A 22,500-nucleotide genomic window follows, 5' to 3' on the forward strand; every position below is an offset into this window, starting at 1 on the left:
TTTTCACAGTTCATAGTGAGCACTTGACCTATCAAACAACGAACTAACATGGTGGGAAGTCATTCAAGTTTCCTGGATGTGTAAATCGTCTCCAGTGCCCTTTGCGTAGTTAAATCCAATATGGCAGCAACGATGTGAAGTCGCTATGTTGGAGCTTTTTTTACTTCACTCAAACAACAAAATCTATTCAAGATTCAAAGTAAGTGGAGTGAGTTCTTCAAGTCAACATTTTGCGTCCTGGGACGCATTAAAATTGTGATGATGCATTTTTTGCGTAAATATGCACGATTTCTGTGTTAACGCAATCCCTGCCTTTGTTCAGGAATGAAACTCGAATTTTTATTCTCAAGTTGATTTGATTTGTTTGCTCTAAAATGCAAGCGAACAAGTGCGGTTTGCCGCGACAGTGACAAGAAAATTTTGCCCTTATGTTATAAGCACGAAATCGCAATGAGTTCTCTTTAAATTTAGGGGAAAGTTTACTAGCTTTTGTTTTCAGAAGCTTTTTAAAAGTACTTTAGTGTTGGAGCGGATCATTTTTGAATTTGGTCCTTTCTTGGTTGCATTGCCGTATTTTGCAAGTTCTTGTTCCAGGCCAAGCTGGAAAATGTGAATGATCCCGTTTTCAGAGACAAATAGGAATAAAGTACATCAGTAAAACTGTTTTTGACCATGAACTGACAAAGTTTCCTGGTGGTTTCTAATTTTAGCGTGATTGATATTCGCTGGCTATTGACAGTTGACTCTCAAATGGCTTTTTCCCTTTTCCATTCGCTCAATGAGAGTGGTTTTCTTTTTCATGCAGTTCAAGAAAAATTCAATGCCAAACTGGTGAATTCCAAAGTAAATTTCACTCAAAAAACCGATATTGCGCTCATCGCTTCGTGATTCATGCAATATTTCTTTTTAGCATGAAATTTACTGTGGAATTCACTAATTAGGCAATGAATTTTTCTGAAGAAGAAAGCAAAGAAAATGATTTAATTAAGCAGCAACCAGAGGCAAACACCAAAACGTAGGCAATTCGAAACCTTTTATTTTCAATAACCCCACAGGCAGTATGAATAAATAACCACGGAACTCTGCCTTTAGGCTTGACTAAATCTATATATTAATGATAATGATAATGATGGCTCTCATCCTTTATCCACCTCATCCTTCCAATCGTTTTGGCAAACAGCATGCTTTCTGATCGCAAACTTCTCTCATGACCTTATCATCTTGGTCTTGCTTCAGAACACTTTGTTTGCTTGGAATCTCTGCACCTACCCCTTTGGTACAAATAGGCAACGGATAGCATAATTTCATTCCCAGGTCCAATTTTCTCACGAACTCTACCGCAAACTTACCTTTCTCTCTTGTTATAAATCTTTAGTGCTGCTTTGATAATTGGCTTGTATTTTTGTCCCGCTGACTGAAATCTCCTTCCTCCATCACAAGAAGCAAAGTAATCAAAACGAACAAGAAATGTTGCATGTGTATTTTATATAGCATACAAAATTACATCTTTTTAATTCATTGTCTTGTGTAAATAAATCAATACAAAACGGTGTTCTCGTGACACACTACTCCACCAGGTTATGGGAAGTTTCGAGGCCAGTGTGGTAAATGTCGATACTACTTAAATGGTTATGGATAGAATTTAATACTGCAAAGTAGGCAACTACGAATTTCTCCCCTGGAATAGAGAAATTCCTCCATTTTGAACAGTACTTCCTTCAATTGCGGGAACTTGAAGATTAAATGAGTAATGAAGTTCTGACTTATATTCGTTCGATAAAGTACTGTCGTAAAGTTTATGAAGAAGAAGGTTAGGATTACAATGGTTATTGCCAAGCACTTAGTTGAACCCAAAGACGAATAAAATAGCGACATTTTGTCCGAATATATGGAGCACTGTTGCGGAGAACTTTGCCATTAACTATGACTGAAACCTGATCCTCCTACACACAGCTGTCAATTCTTGTTTACCAAGATAAATGTGGCAAAGCATGGGCCACAAGGAATGAGCTACAGGTGTTCAGCTGGGGTAATTTGACATTCATCATTTCAGTATTTGCATGCACGATCAATGTCACCATCTTTATGAGAACCAAGGGTGCATCAGCAGTTGCGAACACATGGGTATCCTTGGATAGTTCAACATCACTCTTACAAAAGAAAATATATCCCTTATTTGAGCCTGATTTCAGCAATAACTTGAACAAAACACGTCGAAATGTCAAAATGTTGCCACTTCGAGTTTCTATTAAAGGAATGAAACCATGTGTAGAAAATCGCGTTTATGGCGCGTTTTCAGACAATCGTGGTCAAAAGTTTTTGGGAAAGTTGCATGCATCTCTTCACTTCACACCTAATTCGATTATTCTATTGTACTCTTTGGGAAATACAATGCTCTTGTGGCCCCCACCCCCATATTCTATGCTGGAGAAAGTCACCATTTTCATCAGCCAGAATGCCGCGACACATCCGGGTACTTTTTGTGCGCGGCGGCGCTAAAATTCAAAATTGATTAGAGAAAACAAAGAATACGGCCAATAAGCGGGCACCAGCGCGTACGTTTTTCTGTTTCACGGACATATTAATTCCCCTGGCCAAGTACCAGCATATGTAATTTGTAGAGGAAGGATCAATAAATGATTCTGAACAAAAATTTGCTTTTTAAGGTCTCTACAAGTATTATCAAATTTGCTTTGAAAATCGAGTATTTTGGGAGCTTTGTAGTATGGAAGCTGTACTTTAAGTGGAATATTCCGACGAGCTGATCGTTTAAGTTTACGGCCAGCATATGGAAAAGCTAGCACCGGGTGTCAGGAAAGCTCCTGCAAATTTTCGCTGGTTTACGACATCTACAAGTACTATCGAAATGCGGTTTTCTGAACGCACTCGTCAACCTTCTGCAAATTTGCCTTTCGGAGGCTGTTCGGGAGAATGGTTGACTGATTTTGAAACTCCCGCGAGTAATAATAATATGCAAAACTCCGCCTCCCAAAACAATAGCACGCAATACCCATAACAACGGGCTTTTGCTTGGGTTGGTATCTATGACTGAGGCCGCGATCAGAAATGTCATCGTATAATGATGCGTAAAAGCCGGCTGGTGTCTCGCACGCTTGGACATATTAGTCACAAGTGGTTTTTAACAACTGATTACTCTAAACTGCGTGGGCCTTTTATATGTTTTGATCAATTTAAAACGGATAGAATTTTGAATAATTATCTCACACAAACAATGGACAACAATGTTAAGCGTCGCTTGCCTTTTCTTTTTTGTTTGGCTTGGCTCGGTTTCAAACAGAAATGCCATTTATTTTATTTTCTCCACCATCTTACGAATAGAGAAGACCTTTGTTGTCTTTAAAATTCTTGACCAACGTGCAGACTACCCTGAAACCGATCGCGTAAAAGACTTGATCTAATGAATTGCTTTTACCGGTCGAGCGATAAAAAAGGACAACAATGAAATAGAAGCAAGTCTTTCGCGCACGGCACTTTCACTTTGGCTACGCTTAGAAAGAAGAATGTTTTGTGGAAAAACATTTGGCTGCCGCACTCAGACCATTCCGAGTGTCACATGTCAAAAAAAAAAATAAGAAGAAGAACGAGAACGTTCTTGCACACGACTTTGTTGACAAAACCCTTTGTGAAGAGCGTGTGCCGCCTTTCAATTAGGGCGCTATTGCTACTTCACATTAGATCTTTTGATTGACAGTCACCGATTCATTAACGGGTGCAGTCGGAATTCCGAAATCTTTATCTATACAATAATTATTCTGCGCATTGAAAAACTGGGCTCTGTAAGTAGATTTCGCCCAAGACAATAGCATTCTGGGCGATGTTGTGTCCATGATTGTAGCTCTGTAGGCCTAACGAGACAGAAGTCTGCAATATTGTAATAGACCCACAGGATACTGTGGTACATATTCAGTGAGGTGGCAATCACAACTCTCTACAACGTTGCGTAAAACCCATTTTACTGATGCATTTTAAACTGTTGGGCTAGAATGTTCAACGTTACCTTGACAGTTCGATTCTGTTGATAAAATGAAAAGCTACCATTGGCACCAATTCTGTATCCAAGATAGTATTTGGTAACCCAAAAATCGTGTTCTTGTTTTCCTTGTGTGGCAAACTTTCCGACACTAGCTACGAAACCTAGATCAACTTGAAGCCACTGATTCTTTCTGTAACTCTGACACCAGCCTCCTGTAACACCTGCTGATATTGACGAGTCTGGTATAGCAAGATGAAGCCTTCCTCGTGAGGGTGCTGATCGTTTTCGGTAGTAGGATGATGCTTTTATTGATGAGTCGGGAATTCGTCCATCCTGCATTCCCAGTGGTCTCAGACATCCCGGAAGGAAAGGCGGAAGAAATTCTATAGAAGAAGTAATAGGTAGCACATGTGGATGTGCAGAATAAATGTATAACACCATGCTTAGATGTAAGTACCGCTTAGGTTTACGGTCCTATTTACCACTATTACCACTGATTTACACAAAGAAAAACATTTACAGAGAAATAGCAACAATAACAATGTTACAGTTTTTTTCTACGCATATCACAACATAAAGTTAAACTACGCATTAAAATACTAAAAATAGCGAGTGGTAAAAAGACCTCAACGATCCAAAAAATCTTGCACAGAGAGTTATCATCGTGATATAAGTATTTGATTTAAGGAAAAAGACCAAGTGACTACAATAAGTAGATAAAGATAGTGAAATTGTTTGGTGGATAGAAAGAGGGTTAGGCTAGACTAAATGTTGTACTTATAAACTTGCATTTAATGCTGTATAGGAAAGAAGAAAATCAAGTATGTTTTTTGAAAGTAGCCACGGTAGGTGGGTACGAAAGCTATTGTCTATCGCCAATATGGCCGCAGCGCGAATAAAGCCAATACACTAGGGAACGCATGATTGCTGAATTGTAATAGCAATTTTTGTTATGGAACATGTCGATAAACAATACCTTTATATGGAGCCCAGGGTATTTCATTGCAGCACTCTGCACCAAAGGACACATTGTCGAAATGAATCAAAGTTGCTAAACTCATGCCCTCAATGACGATCTGAAAAGAAAATAACACTTGTCCAACTAAATGAAACCTAGCCAGCTTACAATTTACTTTTGATGGCATCAAACAATCACATGATAATACCACATCTTATCACACCTTATGATATTATTTCAGCCCATCACATCACAAAATGTCATATATGGCCATCAAGATTGTGGCACATCACGCCATACAATACATTTTTGTACACGTTTTTTTTATCCATTCCTTAATTTACTGTTGTAATCAGTATCCATTTTATATTTTAGTACCTCACCTTTCCAGTTCCACTTATGTTGACCGACAGCTGCACAAAGCTCCACCGAGTGCTTTTGTGTGCTGACATCCAAAGCTGCTTTGTTTTGTTTAAGCTTTGCACTGATACTTTTATTTCTGCTTGATTGCCCTCATCTATCCTGTACCAAAAGCGCATACATCTCCAATCTTTGCCTCTGAGTAAAGGAGACACCAATGTTCCTTTTGAATTACTACTGTCTGGCATAAAGCTGAGGTAGCCTCCTTGAATAACGAAGAAATATACACATAAATAAGCAAAAAGAAAACTGTTAAGACACAACATAAAGTACACCTAACCAGAAATATTTTCCTTTCCTCAGCTAAATATCTCCACCTTCAGCAAGCATATTTTACCATTTTCCCCTCGAAATCTCACTTTTTGTGTGCCAAAAAGTTACATTAGTCAGCAAAAATAGCGGCAATTTTGACCCACGACCGAGCTTTCAGAGGCATGGGTCGTTCCTGTATTTGACGTCACAAACTGCTTTCTTTCTTACAACATACACCTGTGTTATGCATCTTCGACTTGCAATGACAACACTTCTGCTTGTTTCCTTTCTTCTTTCTGTCCGTGGACCAACACTCTGTCGACTTATGGCTGAGTTGACCACAGGAATAGCAACGTTATGGAGCAAGTTGTCAGTGAGCTTTTCTGTTTACAATTGATGTTGTCGTCTTTCTCCTTGCATTGTGACACAAAATCGCTAAAAATGTATTGCCTTCTACATGTAGTCCTTTTAGCATCGTAGCTATTAAGAGCCCGGCTATCATTGACTGTGTCATCAGTGGATTTCAGCAATACAGCTGCGGTTTGCCCCATAGCGTATAATCTGTAAAGCACTCATCATGACCTTTTTGGGGTTAAGTAAGTTCTGTGTACAATGGCGAAACTGCGTTTTGGCTTCCATAAATCAAACCTCCAATGCCAAGCCGACAGTTGACCAGAAACCACAGATGCCGAAATCAATTGATGTGTGACATGACCTACTAATCAACCTCTTTGGTTCCCACGGTACATTGGCACATTCGTATATTCGAACTCAATGCCAATGGCAAGCGGTGGAAGCTGTACGAATGTTTTTATTGAAATATCATAATTCGAAAATTAAACGAGGCTTACCTGTACACTGAAGTTTAATTGTAGTTCTGCAAGTTATTAATCAGAAGTGAAAAGGTCAAGTGAGGTAGTGCACGGAAATCGAGCAGTCAGTTTTAAAAGAGAAGGCAATCGGCCACTCACATCTAAAATACTAATAGCATGGGTAGGGCTGTAGGAGGATGTGTAAAGCACATCAAAGGGTGGGCATGTGACTTCTTTGCTCCTGACCAGTAACTTGCAGAATTACGATTAAACCTCACCTTACATGTAAGCCTCATATAATTTTCACTACGTCATTGGTCTAAGTCGCTACGAATTCACCTGAGAGTTAAAACCAAATGGCCATGACCATAAATAGTAATGCAAATAAAATTGGAGTTCAGTCCAAGAAAAAATACTTTTATTGTGTTCCAAGTGCAAATAGCAGAATCATCTGCAATAACAAGCTAGTCACAAAACTTTGCAAAGGTTTTGGCACTTGACCATCTAGCTGTGTTCAGAATAGACAAAAAAAACCAAACTTGATTTGAGTTAATTTCGGTAGTGTCCCCAATTAGTGCTCTTTTGCTAAATTCATTGACATTTAAATAAAGTTGTTATTTTTGTTATTATAATTAGGGCTCATTGATATTTTCATCTTCTTTGCGCTGAAACCGAGGAAGACCTGGTACTGTGTGCTCTAAACGTCTAAGTGTCGACACCAGGTTTTTCAAGAACAGCCCTCAACCATCTGCCAACGGTATCTATAGAAACAGGGTTGTGGGGTTTGTTTAATAATAATTAGTCATGAAGGAATTTAAAAACACACAACTGTTTATCTTAGTTGTCAGCTTGAAGTTCTAAACATCTAAAGTGCTTTCCAGGTCGGGATGTCTTAAGCCGTTCATGAACGTAAAACACACACGTGTCGTCTGAAAGGTTCATAGTGGTAACGGTCTGCCACTGTTGTCCAGAAAGTAGAGCAATCAACATAGTATTCTTAAAAGTTAGATTCTCTGTGGGTGAAGAGTCTAAAGGTGTCTTATGACCACAGAAACGTCCCAAACAGACTTGTAACGTGGGAGTGATGGTTTGGCCGTAAGTACATCTTTAAGAATACCGTGTTACCAGAGGGTGACTGCCAAAATTATATACATCCTTCAAGTGTATTATGACTGTAGAAAGTGCTACACACGCCGTATCAAGGGCACTATACTCTTCATCAGCTATGGTATTATCCCTACCAGGAATATGAGATACTGTTTACCAGACATTGTGCTGAATACACCATTGGCAAATTTCCAGCTCTAATCTGTTGATGTCTTGTGAGTCGCATGTCACCATTTGATTAATACGTGCCACAGCAGTAGTGCTATGTACTTGAACCTGTACATGCCTATCTGAATCTTGTTCAGAAAATGACTTCAACACTCCCATGTGAGCATACCATGCAAAGAGCATCTTTATCCAATTTTAGATGCATCGATAGTCGTATTTAGCTCTGTTGACCCTTGACTCACTAGATTATAAGCTGTTTCAATACTCTCAGTTTACCATTGTTACTTTTCAATTGCTTTTGGGAATAATCTCATGGGTTTGTTAAAAGTCCCTTTATTATCTTAGAAGGCTTGAGTTTTATTAATTTCAGGCCATCTATAGTGCAAAGCCCCATACATCACCCCAGGAAAGCAAGAGGTAAGGAGGCCCAAAACCATGACAACATCTCTTATTGGTGGGTTAGGCAACACCAAAAGTTGCTGGCATGCAGCTTTGACATGGTTTGCTTTATCAGCTGTCAGAGACATTCGCATAGCTCAAAGAAGCTCAAGAAGACGAGATACTGAGTAGGTTAGAGAACTAATTTATCAGGATGTATAACAAACCCAAGACTACTAAACAGCTCAATTGTGTCAGATATGTTATGCATGCAACGATCAAATTCAGCAGCTTGAAGGTAAGAATCATCAATATAAGCCAGGGGGTGACCTGTTTTTCTACGAGTGGAATATACATGTTTAAGGAAATGGGTAAATTTATGTGGGCAAAATGCCAAACCTTTAGGAAAGCATGTAAACTGGTATAAGTTATCTCTCCATGAAAACTTTAAGTATTTCTGGACCTGATTATCTATATGGACCGAATAGTATGGATGGCATGTAACATCCTGGTTTCATCATCTAAACTGCTGACCGTGCTGTGTCTATGTTAAAATTATGTTATTTGACATACTTATTAAGAGAATTTAAGTTCAGAATCAGGCGGAAGATCCATCCTTTTTTGAAATATCAAGGAAGTAAATCTCCCATCCTCGTGCACTGAGTGTTTAATGACCTTCTTCAGAAGTAGTCTATTGATTTCCACAAGAATGAACTCCGCCTTACATGTAACTTGTAACTTGCACCGGTACCGAGAAAAACTCGATCCGTAGGCCAGACTGTTTCAAGTATTTCTTTATGTGAAATCAATATTTTTGGAGATTTGCCCAGCTTTAAATGTTGAGGTCCTACATGTAAAGTATTCCACTATGTGAGGAATGAAAAATCTATATTCTCTATATTCGTCGCTGCGCTTCTGTAAATAGCATTCGTTGCCATGTCGGGCAATTTCTGCGCAAAAGGTTCGGCTTGAGCTATTTCATCAAGTAAACCATCCTGGTTTTTGGTCTGTCGTGTCACTTTTTCTGTTTGGAGCAACCTTTTCTGTAAGTAAGTCGTCACTATCACTGTTTTCTGATTCAGACATTGTCTTGAATTTATCTAGTCACTTTTTTTGGCGGTATAGGTCCATTGTCTGATTCGTATACCCATTTCAGTGATTAGCTCATTGAAATTCACTTTCTCACTCAGTCGAGTTAAAACCATCATCATAGCATCGTCTTTCGATTTACTAGAGGAGTTTTCATTAGTGTCTTCCATTTGCAGGAGCTTGTCCTCATCTTTATGATTTATGTGTAAAGTTTGCCATTTTGTAATTTTGTCAACGGACAATGCTTTGTTAACTACCGGTTGTTTCATCTCTGAATGCAATTGACTGCTCGATTTCCGCTTGCTATCTCAGGTGACTTTATAACGACTTAGAACAATGACGTAGTAAAATGGTATTCGAGCTGTGAAGTAGGAAAAACTCCAATTCACTTTCCGGAGGTGGAGTAGATCTTCCTGGCTATGTTTGGACATTTCATTCATGGAAGCCAAAGCGTCGTTTGGCGCCTAGCACTTGAAAGTAAGATTACGCTGCAGAATTATGAAAACTGCAGTAGCATGGAGCTTATGTAAGGACTTAAACAATCAGGTGTGGTACGAAAGTTAGAGTTTGTGCCTGTTTTGTTGTTTTAAGCATTTTTGCAACTATTTTCCTTTTCTTCTTATTTTCCTTAGTATTTGCAGTGGGCAGTCTCCCGAGAACCATATATATTAGTGCACTCAAAGTAGTACTGCTAAATGAGAAACTATAGATTTTTACCTGGATCTGGAGTAGAGAAAACAAAGAAAGGGCTGCAGGATTTGCTGCTCCAGTGCGAAAGATGATCTGGTCGTGTCATAGCTGAAGATGATTTTTAAACAACCTATGGTGTTTCTTACAAAGTACAAGATGCTTATTCTGCTAATGAATACCTGTTTTTCTTGTATAACTCCTCGTCCATTGCCAATATTTGCCCACCTCCCAGCTACACACTCCTTCGTCAAAATAGCAGTGTGGACTCTCTGTCAATCAATGTAACATGATTACAGCATTTTCAGAGCAAACTGTGATATGTGTATCAATATTATGATTTCATTGCTCCACTTCAAGGACATGGTTTCATTTCAATACGAAGGGACTGAAGATCAATGTGCGTTTTGACCTCACGTCTTGACTTTACAGCTGCGAATGAGTGTTTTTGCTCATGCCTGTTACCGTGGCCGTTTTAGAAATACTTGAGACCCCACCCTAGGACATGGATCCATATTCTCACTGTTGAATCTCCGTCACAGCTCCTTAACATAGACTGCACCCTTTTCGTCAGCAATTCCTATGTCGTACTGCCAAACGATTTGTAGCTACAAATTTACTGATACACAGACGATGTTGACGATTATTTTTGCATCCTTCAACAATTAGGACTAAAAATTTTGCTGTTGTATGGGAACACATTCATTTCTCGACATAAGAAACTTAACAAAACAGAGATGGTGTAAGTAGAAATCAGGGAACCCAGGTGCACAGGTTCTAATAACGGATTTATGATTTTGTTAGTTATGTTTTTGTCCCCTTTGCCAATTTTAGGGGACGCCTTTCTCAGACTTCAAATTCTTACTCTGTGATGAAATAACAGGGCAAACTTCCTCCAAGACTGTGACGTCATCCACTGCTATATCTCCCATGTTCCCTTTGAAGGTTACTCCTTCCAAAATAAACTGGAAAAAACAAAAAGGTGCACTCCTTGTTACTGAAGTATGAAATTGAAAGGACCATGATCAATCATTTTTACCTTGAAAGTGTATTTTGCAGTCAAATCAATTTGTGCAAACATCCAATGATCACCCTGGTTTCCTGCCTTACTCCAAATCAGTGTCTCTGAAGTATTGGTGGCAATGTACACATTCAATTGCCCTATGTGTTTACCAAACATGTGATACCAAAGCTGCAGGCAAACCAATTTGTTCTGATGTAACCAGTCACTTGTTAGGCGTGCTCGGTCTCCAAACTGACGCTGAGAAGCTTCTATATATATATACCCTCCTGTTCAAAGAAATGCAAAAAATATGGTACACTTCACTTAGTAATTTATCCTCACTGCATTCCTTTTTCCACATCGTGTTATACTAAGGTATGGGATGTCTTCGCTCCTACCCATGACCCCGCACATATCCATTTATCCCAGCTGTGACAAGGGTGAATCAATGAAAAATATTAGCTAGAATCTCAGAATCACACCCTTTAATGAATTACTCTTTCAGTACTCAGACTCTTAACATTCAAATGCAGGCCGAAGTCAAACTATCTTATATATTTAAAGTCCGTTGTAAGTTACTCTGATGGGAGATTTGTGTCTTGTCTAAGCTCGTTGCACTGGGCTGAATATTTTCTAAAATGGAGAGAGAGGTAGCCGTGCTTGACATGCGTGAGTTGTGCTCAGCCATATCCCCAGTCTTCCATCCTATATAACTGAGTCACCTCCTCTTGGCTACAACCCAAAAGCGTTTAGGGTATTGGATAACCCCACCCAAAACTGTGTGGAGTTTCACCTCCATGAAGCTTAGCTCCTGTAAGGTGCTTATGCAGACGGTTATTTACTGAAGAACCTATGAAAGGAGCGGGGCCAACGTCTCTTCCGCGGGTAGTTGCCCTAAAGGAATATCCTGGAGAAAGAGATATATCAAGGAGGTCGCAAATGGCGATATAATATTCTATCCACCTGACGGGGCACACATCAAACTCGGGGAAAGGAATTAGGGCAACAGAACGGGGAAACCTTTTTCGCAAAGTCTTAATGAAAGTGAGCTTAAGCAAAAACCCTTCCCGATCTTTAGGCCTAAAAACCTGATTTGCCAGTAAACACCCTAAAGCTCTGTCTTCCGTAAAGAAATCGATAACGAAAAATGTGGCATCTCTGCGAGTATATGTTTGTTTACTTGGGAAAGTGACCGGCTGTTTACTATCAAATCTCTAAGATAAGCTATGAGTTTCGAAAACTTGATGAAAAACAAGGGAACCACAAGACTCGCCTGCTCGTTTCTAACGAATTTCAAGTACTCCTTGGCTCTGAGTTTCCCAGGTAATGAGTGTATTGTACCCGCCACCAAACGAGGAGGGCACTCACACGGGATCCCAGGACAAGAAGGCGAGTGGACTATGTTTTCCCCGATTTGTCTTTATAGATAAGAAATTTGATGACGTCATCCGCCGTACAAGATGAAACGACCTTGGACGAGGAAAAGGACGACAGAAAGTCAGCAAGATGTTCCTCTAAAGCCGACTTCTGGTGCTGATATGGCTTTGCCAACGAGGACTTGAACTCTACGAGACAGTGACGTATCCTGTCTACATCGCAAGGTGGTGTCGCAGGAGGTGGAGCACATGTAGCCATCCCACAAGCTTGACAAAAATTGGCGTCCACATCATTGGGGTAAAGGCAGCTGATACAATAGCACGCAAGTTTCCAAGGTTTCGAAACCTATAAACAGAGTTTAAAAGATGCACTAGAAAGCCCACATATCCCATTCCAGGCTTCTTTGAGACCAACCATGTGTACCACTGGATAGGAAAAGCAGAACAGATGGGTCTCCTTTCTTGCCTAAGCAAAGGCTGTCTACCCCTACGGACTGAAGGAGGGCCCACCAGAATTTCCGTGGACGAACGTCACAGGAGTGGACCAATCAACACAAAAGAATGGAAAGCGTACACATTATGCCCGGTAGGAAAAGGGTGCATGAAGACATTGATCCCTTGAGATGCCGGCGTAGGCCAAGTAGTATAATGAAGCAGCATGTGACCGGAACAGTCATGCTGGCAATTGCTGTCCAAAGCCATGAGGTCAAAGGTATGTGGCCCAAATCTGCTCTCCACCAACTTCAAGGCTTTCTCTGAAGGAGTGCAGTCCAGATCAGAGCACTCTCGTGATGGACTATCTGCCAGGTTATCTTGGGAAGGAATGTAATGCATATCAATGGTGAAATTGAAAAGGCGACTTAACACTAGGATCTCCTTTACTGGATCGTTAACCGCTGAGTTCTTGCATCCGTAGTTTTCTATCGCAGCCTTCAGGGTTCTGTTATCAGTGTGCACGTCTACCCTGGAATTGCGTATCTGGTCCTTAAAGGTGCAGAGGGAATGGCGCAGTGCTCTAGCCCCAAGGTAGCTGATATCCACTGACGCATCTTGCCAGTAGACCCTTGATCGAACCTCACTCCCATCCTTGAACAGAACTCCGCCCCAAGAGCGCTTGGACACATCACAATACAACGCCAGTGCTGGAGTTCTGAACTTAGTTTGTCATTAATCTTGATAGACCCCCTAGGTGAGCGAGCCATTTGCACAATGCCCGGAAACACTTCGCGCACGTAAAGCTTACATGATGGTATGACTAAACTCAACGAAACCGCCTTTCCTATGAAACGCTGGAGAGTTTTTAAAGTTACCATGCTGGATCTGCCACAGGGAATCGCATGCAAAACCCAAGAAACGTACCGATGTAGAAGGAACATGTTGAGATTTCTCAATATTAATGAAATATCCGGTTCTGTCAAGAGGTAGCATATGATATATGTCGCGGCTTCAGTATTCTGCCGGGAAGGGGAAAATGCAACGTGTGTTGGGGGTATGAATAACTGTCCCACGTGACGGTCATCGATGTATTGAGAAATGGGGACTCCCAAAGAACGAGCAGCCTGTGAAACTGCCAGACCAAGGCTATGTAAACAAAAGCACTGGCTTTCCAACCAAATGGCAACACACTAAACGTGAAATAATAGCCTTCCCATTCAAATGCAAAATACGTCTCGGAGAAAGGGTGGAGCTTGACGTGGTGGTAACCATTCTTATCATCAAAGCTACTTTGGAAATGGCCAGGGAGTACATATCTTGGTAAGTCGGTCAAGTGGTCGAGTTTGAAAAAGATATCTCTAATCCACAGATTAAAAAAAACGTTCATCTTGACAAAGTCGGAAATTGGACGGTTTGACGGTAAGCGGAAGGACTAGGTGTGGTGGAGGGAGACAGCTGACTTCCCCTCAGATAGAGACAGCCCCAGATTCGACCCATTGAACAATTTTATCGGCAATGAAATCCGAGAACTCTGCACATGAAGGAGAGTACTTAAACAGAATAGGTGAGGACAAAGCCATGTCATACGACTGTTGTTTGAATGTCCCTTTGAAATGCGGGAAAAATGTTCTATCCCGACCCCATGCTGGATAATCTCTAACAAATTCACGTTGTTGCGATTATCAAAATCTGCCAAGAGATGTTCCGAGACGAGAGAGTGGCAGTGGATAGTACCAGCCCTGAAATATTTCGAGTCACGAAATCGCGGGTTGCTAACGATTCCTAGCTCGGGGCAAGAGAACACCATGTCTGCTGATACCAAGGGGCCAACGAAAGGCTGGGTGCCCTGTGTTGTACTATACAGTGGAGTATGTTCTAAAGGTTTTGTGCCAGCAGCGGCTGTAACACGCAAGATGAACGAATAGTTATTTTCCTACAAGTGAACAAAAAATGAGGAATAAACCAAAAGCTTAAAAAACTAAAACAGGGAACCCAACCTTTGTTGACCCCAGCCCTGAACGAGGTCCAGAGTGGTGTAGAACGCTGAGAAGGAACCCCAGGGTCCAAAAACTAATGTGGACAAGCAAAATGTACCGCAAACAACCATAGAAGTGAACAAGACAACCTGTGATGTACGGATAAATGATTTTGTTTATTTATCATTATTATCATTCCAAGTCAGCTCAGCGTCTTTCCAAATCGTATTAGGCGAAATTAGTAGTGGGAAACACGCCACCAGCTTTGAGCAACATGCCCTCAGGTTCCACACATCATGCTTTGAGTGGCCCTGCAAAACCTGGCGTAGAGTCCAAAACGGCCACAATTAAAGCACTGAATTTGGGGGTAGGGGAGAAAGAACCAGCCCTGCTACGTGGAGCAGTTGGAAGAACTGTTTAGGATTGAGGTGGCCTCTTTTGCTATTTTGGCGCGTATAGGGTCTCCTAACAACCCCAGCATCAGGTTCAACATCTCTCTCTCTCTTGGGAATTGAGGACATCCCAACGCGCCCGTATGTCATCGAGTGTGGCTGCATATTGCTGCACCTTTGTACGCGCTAACCACACAAGGGCTTGGGTAAGGTCCAACGCCTCAAATCGATTGAACGCCTGTATGGGGCGGTTGAGATTGCATCTAAGTGCCGTGAGGGCGCTCGCTGTGGTCTCCAGGGTCTTTTCGAGTGTTTTTATCTTCTCCTCCAGGAGCTTTAACTGGTTATTATCCTCTGACATGCACATAAAGAGGCTATGAGTATTCCTCATGTTGTACCCATCTACTTTCATCCTTCGAATTTTACATCAATACTTCATAATGTGCCATGGAAAAAACCGAGGAAGTTGTAAACAAACACATTCCCGCTTTAACCCAGGGTAATATTAACAATATGTGAGATATGCGTGAGTAACTGAAGCAGAACTAGCGCATTAATGAGCGCCAATGGCATGATACATTCGGAAAACAAAGATGCCTGGACATCACAATTGACATGGCAAGATGGCAAACAGTAAGTGATGACTACTACTGCAAGAATACTCCAAAGGATTATAGGAAAGAAAAACAAACGCCTTGGCCTTAACGGTGGCAGCCAAGCCTCTACCATTAAGTGGTAGTTCAACTAGCTCGCAAACACAAGGTAACATATTCTTGGTCAACGAATAGTTGCTAATTACTGAATATTACATATTAACCTCCTAAAGATTCTAAAGGATAGGCACAATGCCCTTCGCCTACTAGTGGTAACGAGTGCGAGCATTTCTAAGAAAAATGAACAATTTAGCTCCTCGCAAACTGGAGGTATCCAAATGCACTAATTGCTAATTAGCGGTACAGCATACAACTTTGTCCCTCACCAACTTGTGGTATCATGCAAAGCTCGTTTCGCGTCAACTGGCGGTATGAAAGTTCACTCCTCGCCACCTAGCGGTATTAAAACTCGTTCCTCGCCAACTAGTGGCATTAAAACTAGTTCCTCACCAGCAGGTGGTATCAAATCTCGTTCCACATGAACTGGCGGTATGGGAGTTTGCTCCTCACCAACTGGCGGTAACAAAACTAGTCCCTTGCTAACTAGAGGTATTAAAACTCATTCCTCACCAACAAGCGGTATCAATTCGTCTCTCGCCAACTAGCGGTATCACAACCAGATCTTTATAACTAGCGGTATGAAAGTTCGCTCCTCGCCAACTTGCGGTATCAAAACTCGTTCCTCGCCGGCTAGCGATGACAAAACCGCTGGGAAATCAGCAATGTTCTTCTGCTTAATCGGCAATTGAGTAACCTACTACGTGTGACACACGTTAAAAGCCTTTGCCCGCTAGTGGTATCCAACAACACAAGTGAACTTTGCCTCAAAAGAATGTTGAGAACGGCTAGAAAAAAACTATAGTTACCCCGGCTTTCACAGCAATGGGTGCAACTTCAGGAGCTGGTGGATCCGCAACTGCTGCTGCTGCTGGAGAGGGAACAGGTGCAGGAGCGAGAACAGGGGCCGGAGCTGGAGGGTCTGGTAATTCTGCTGTTAGGTTGAAGAATATACCACAAGAGGGTGCAGGTGTTGGTTGACCGCTAATAGCAAAAACCCACTTCTGGGCCCAGAACACCGGCAAAGTGACAGTGATCGAAGGAAAATCCCGGTTTTAGAGGCAATCAGGCCACAAAGCATCATGCATGCTGGTATGGAACCAACGCTAGCGGATTGGGAGTTTTAGGTGACACTTTCACGATGCGCTAATTAATTATGCAGTGAAAATAGCCGCACGTTCAGATGATATGAGGATTTATATTCCACATTTCTGTCTGCATAGCTCCTTGCCTTAAAGTCATATCTTTTATTATATGGCTGTGTCTCAGAAGGACTGGGAAGTACCAAGTTCACGAATTTGATTTCCCATCTAGACCGGCATCTAGACCGGTAATGTTTTGCAGTGAAAAGATGCAAACTCAAATGCAAAAATATTCAGTATTTTCTTCTACCAATATTTATTTATGGAAGTGCAAAACAGCATGATGACAAAAGAGAGGATGACGAGCGAACTTTGACAGAATTAAGTTCCGCTCATCGCCACTCATCGCCGTTCGCAAGCAAAATGTAAGTTAGTACAAACTAGTTACATTAAACGAATTAAATGGTTCTTGTTTGCCATATAATAAACATCTTATTAACCGAGCTTAGTCAGTCTGTATGGGAGAATCTTGACCTCGGTCGTGTGTACAGACCTCACTGCATTCTGTCTGTACTCACGACCTCGGTCAAGATTCTCCCATACAGACCTCCTGCTCGGTTAATAAGAGCTAAGTATTCTTTAAACACTGCGTAACAGTGATGTTGAGACGCCTAAAGGGATTTTTCGATGATTATAGGGAACTCTGAGTTTGGGGCCACAGCAACCTCAAACTCAATTTTTAGGTAATTTAGGAAGCAAGTGAGGAAAAAGTCACCTGTTTTAGAATATGTTGTATGATCATATATTGGGCCTGTTTCTGACGATGGAGTAGTGCCAGAATGAAGAGTCCATTGATATTCCATGCTGTTATCGTGCTTCAGTCCACAAAAACCGTTTTGAAAAGAACAGTGACCTGACCAGAAAACATCAAAGATAAAAGTCATCTAAACAGTACATTGATTGAGATTCAGTGCTTGATTCGTGACATTTAAGTATCTGTAATAATTTTTGTTCCAAATAGTACCAGAAAAAGGAAATGTTGGGATCTTTTGGCTATGAACTTAGCAGCGTTTTAAAATTTCTTCTAGAATATCCTGTGAGGATCACAAACTAGCACAGGAACGTTTTGATACCATATGAAAACACAAGTTGTTTGCAGTGATTATGGTTGTTGAGCAACATTGTATTAAATACTTGGATAATAAGACAATGGTTTCTATTTCCACAAGTTAAAGTGCCTATAAACCCCAGAAGCTTTTTTTCCGAGTTGAAAGAAAAAAGGGTTGTGTTTGGTTAAAACTGGAAGTTTCTATGACTTTGAAATACGGTTTTTCTGTCCCACGACCGGGTGACTAGTGATATAAAACCCAGACATAAGCAACAGGGCAAACAAAGCAAAAGGAGAGGACTGACAACAACAAGAAGGAAAGGTGTAGCACTTGAAAAGAGCTGTTATTCGGCTGACATTTGTTAGGAGCAGTGACATTTATTAAATGACCTCGAACAACTCCAATCTGGTTTCCAGTTCAGATTCTGAGGTCCTCGAAATAGAAAATTACGAGTTAGAAGTCGAAGGCTCGCCAAACTCGAGCAATCAAGCCACATATGTAAAAGAAACAGAAGAGGCCTATTCCTAGCCCTATTCTACTTTTTATCAAAAACAAAACAAAATAGCGCCATTTTGCTCAGCATGATGCAAAGATCCATGTACGCAAAAAAAAAAAAGAAAAAAAGGATTTGGGGTTATAGGCACTTTAAGGCTGGCACTCCACCGCCATTCATTTACCTTTAAAGCCTTTGTTGCAATTTGCCTTAGTGATTGTTTCTTTGCAGTTAAGGTTGTTCAGAGGGCATTGTGTTGATCCTGTCAGATTGGAAAAGTAGGGCATTGATAAACCTTCTTGCGATAATGTTCCCTTTCATGACACTGCACCGGGCAAAACAATAATGATAATAGGCAGTGCATAAGACACTTTCCATAAAAACACTTCATTATTTATGTTCCAGAGTTTCGAAGCAAGCAACCGTGGACAATTTTCCTGTCGGTGTACGTTGGATCAGTGGCTTGATCTGATCGGCGTTATTTCAAGTTGAGAAACTAAATATTTTAAGCAAGAGCCGATACAACGTAGATTTGATTTTAGTGATGTACTATATTTCGGCTGGCCAAACCAGCCTTCTTTAGGTACCTGAAGAAGGCTGGTTTGGCCAGCCGAAATATAGTACATCACTAAAATCAAATCTACGTTGTATCGGCTCTTGCTTAAAATATTTAGTTTTTCATTATTTATGAATGATAAACATCAAAGCCATCCCTGAATAATTAAAAGAATTGACTGTCTATCGTCTGCTAAGGGTTTCTTTCATATAATTTTCTCGTGTTTCGATAATGTTAAATTATCTCAACGGCTAAAATTATCTACGCATTCGTCAACTATAGTACCAAGACTTTTATTGTATGATTGGTAAGAGGTTTTTTTGTATTTTAATATATTTTTTCCAGATTTTAAAGCATTACAAGCATCACAAACACTCACACTCATTGGCCGAGAGCCCACCACGTGACCTGCAAATAACTGCCTATAAATAAGTGTTTTTCTGCAAATAATATTCTGCTCAGGCGTAATTGTGACTGCCCTTATGTGAAAATGGCAGATGGGTTCCATCAGCTGTCAGAGACTGATTTGACATCTTTAGTTGATCAAACTGACAGTGCAGTGAGAATACTAAGAAAGCAGCAATAATTGCACTCAACGTCTTTCGAGATTATCTCAAGGAAAGAGAGTTATACAAAGAGTCACTTGTGTCATTGAAGGACAAGTTGGTGAATGTTCTGAGGATATTTTATGCTGAAGCCAGAAAAGAAGAATGGCGAGCTCTGCACCAAAGCTTCACTTGTCAGGATACGCTTTGGCCTTCAGCTGTTATTCACACAAACTTGATATCATCAAAGACCCTGAGTTTTCTAAAGCCAACACAGTTTATCAAGCGGAAATCTCAGAGGTTAAACGGGAAGGAAAAGCTCACACACAACACAAACCACCGATAAACAAACATGACACCAAAAAACTGTAGGAAAGTGGGTCTGTTTAGTTTAACCCAGCCGGAAAAAACTCCAGAACAAAGTTTTCCTTGAAACCATGCTTTTCTTCCGTAAAAGAGGACGCAAGAACTTGAGAGAACTGAAGAAGAAAGATTTTTTTCCATGTGTACCGACTTGTCTGATGTAAGATTTGTAAGCAAAGTGAAAGATGAATTGACAAAAAATCGGCAGGAAAACGGCGAAGCCCAAGAATCCCAAACAATGTGTAAAACTGGCGGGCCTTTTTGTCCAGTCATGTCATTTGGAAAAATGTCTCTCGTGTCAACCAGAAGAACAAGTTTTGGTACGACAACATGGTTGTTGGTCAACGCATTCTCTGTGGCAAGATGAAGAAGTTGTCTGTCGAGGCAAAGCTCTCGTTGGTGTATATGTTGCAGTTAATTTTTTTTTAACTAGGTTTTTTTAATCAACTGTCTAAATAAGGATTTTTCTTTTCTAGGGGTATAGTTAAAAAACAGGGGCTTGGTTTTTTAGGGGTATGAAAAAAGAACGAAACTCTGCTCTTCTCCGTTCTACTTGTTCTACCCGTCCCCCACCTTCCCTTCCCGCACCTTCCCCACCTTCCCCCACTGTGCCTTAGCTTCCAGTTACCTCCACCCTTGAATATCCCTTATGCCGACCCCCTCAACGGCACTTCTCACAGACAATTCATACCTGTCAAGACTTTTCTTTTTACTCACCCGAACTTGAACTTGAACCCCTATCTCTGGATCTGCTGTCTACTCTCTTATCCACTTGACCACACAAACAACTCAAGCAAACCTCTCATCATAATTTATGACTAAATATTTTATTATTCATCCCAGGCCACTCTCGGTCCAAACTTTGATTTATTCACATTTGGACACTAGAGCCATGCACATGTTGTAAATCTTGTAGCACAGATAAAATGGAGGAGTCACGCCAATGCAATGACGTAAATGAAATCGATTTCTATGGAGAAATACAAAAGATTCAAAAGATGATTTTTACAGGAAGGCCAAACATTTTTTGAAAGAAAAACAGAGAAGAAACTCGGCCTTTCAGGAAACGAAGATCGATCTGAGCAGAAACAATTAACAAACTGGGAACGTCAGATGATAACTCAAAAGAAATGGGCTTACAGCAACGGTAAACATCAAGAAAGTAGCTTCAAAACGGGAATTGTTTCAGATCTTGTACCAAGTACACAGTCGACTTTCTCACAGAGGACACAAGTGTGCAAGTTGCAAACACAAGTATTAAAATGTGCTTATTCCATGCTTAGAAAGTGCCCACTAACTAATGGCAGCTTCAACATTCCTATCTTTGATAGAGATCGACTGAATGGTAAAAGGTCACCATTGTACCCCAACAGTAGTTGCTTTTAGGAAAAGTAGCTGATATCGAAAAAACATTCTGTTCGAGTAGTGACCAAGTTTGGAAAACTCCAATCACTTATTTCTCCCACTAGATTACATCTGTTAACCATCAAAATGCCAGCTTTCAAATTTCTTCACAGTGGTCAATTTACCATATCAACTCACACGATAAACCCTTTCCTTTCCTTCACTTTCCGACCGACACAGCACCACAGCTTCTTTACAATCTGTCTTATTTGAAACAGTTAGCATTCTAGGAGGTGTATGACAACTGCAGACTGTCTACAAATATTGCTGATATTAAACAGTATTTAAGTCTAAGTACCCATTTTGATTGGCGTTGATAAGCAGTATTTAAGTCTAAGCAGCCATTTTAAAATAGTTAGCTTCCCATAACTGAGTTAGGATTAGTATGCAGTCAGTGTGCAAGTGCGAGACACTGCATTCTATGCAAGGGATTGGCATATATTGTAGTGATTGGAGTAATCAATTATCTGAACCGTTGTCTTGGTCATTGGGTTAAGAATATTGGAAGTAAAGCATTCATTCACTTGTAGGATAAAGGGGGTAGTGCATAACCCTAATCACTAAATTGAAAGCTTAACCCTAATTCCTAAAATGCGGGCAGTGTCCCTAACCTAACATGAAAGCTAATCATTCAAAATAAGGGCTCAGTAACCCAAATCACTCAGCTGAGCATTTGACCCTAATCACTAAAATTTGTTAGCCTTTAATAGCACCAGAGAGAAAAAGTTTACCCAGTTTTTGAAAAATTACCTAGTTAAAAAAATAAAACCTTGTTAAAAATAAAATCACTTACTTAGAAAAAAACTAACTAGTTGAAAATAAAATCACTTAGTTAAAAAAACACTAACTAGTTGAAAATAAAAATTAACTGCAACATATACGAATCACTCAATCAGAGCCAATGTGGTCACAATACTTGACGAGTTTGGATATGAAGCCTGTCATATCATGGCACTGACCGGTCACAGAAGTGAAAGCAGTATCAGGAGTTATGCTTCGCGAATAAATATGTCCTGGAAGAGGAAGATGTTGGAAACATCAGGATTGCTAAACGACAAGAAGACCGTAAACACCGTTACGGTAATGTCTTCAGTTGGCCATAGCGAGAGTGCACTGGAGCCTCTCGGGAAGAGCATATTTTAAACGAGCTAATTATCGAACAATCGATCCCACAGCAGAAAGTGAACAATT

At 40.6% G+C, this 22,500-nt stretch overlaps 1 protein-coding gene across 2 annotated transcripts in view; it reads right to left on the reverse strand.

Annotated features, from left to right (window-relative positions):
* Positions 1-22,500, reverse strand: part of LOC138015036 (uncharacterized) — a 234,725-nt gene that overhangs the window by 103,569 nt on the left and 108,656 nt on the right. Inside the window, exons 22-29 of one of the 2 annotated variants that reach the window (XM_068861935.1) lie at positions 18,626-18,703; positions 17,615-17,752; positions 10,905-11,155; positions 10,731-10,830; positions 10,048-10,137; positions 5,336-5,577; positions 4,971-5,070; positions 4,019-4,377 (exon numbers count right to left, since the gene is read on the reverse strand). In XM_068861935.1, the coding sequence (XP_068718036.1) occupies positions 4,019-4,377; positions 4,971-5,070; positions 5,336-5,577; positions 10,048-10,137; positions 10,731-10,830; positions 10,905-11,155; positions 17,615-17,752; positions 18,626-18,703 (1,358 nt within the window). The remainder of the gene's footprint in view (positions 1-4,018; positions 4,378-4,970; positions 5,071-5,335; positions 5,578-10,047; positions 10,138-10,730; positions 10,831-10,904; positions 11,156-17,614; positions 17,753-18,625; positions 18,704-22,500) is intronic. The other variant, XM_068861936.1, reaches the window with a different exon arrangement.

This window comes from Montipora capricornis, chromosome 9 (genome assembly GCF_036669925.1).
Source record: "Montipora capricornis isolate CH-2021 chromosome 9, ASM3666992v2, whole genome shotgun sequence".
Classification (NCBI taxonomy): Eukaryota; Metazoa; Cnidaria; class Anthozoa; order Scleractinia; family Acroporidae; genus Montipora; species Montipora capricornis.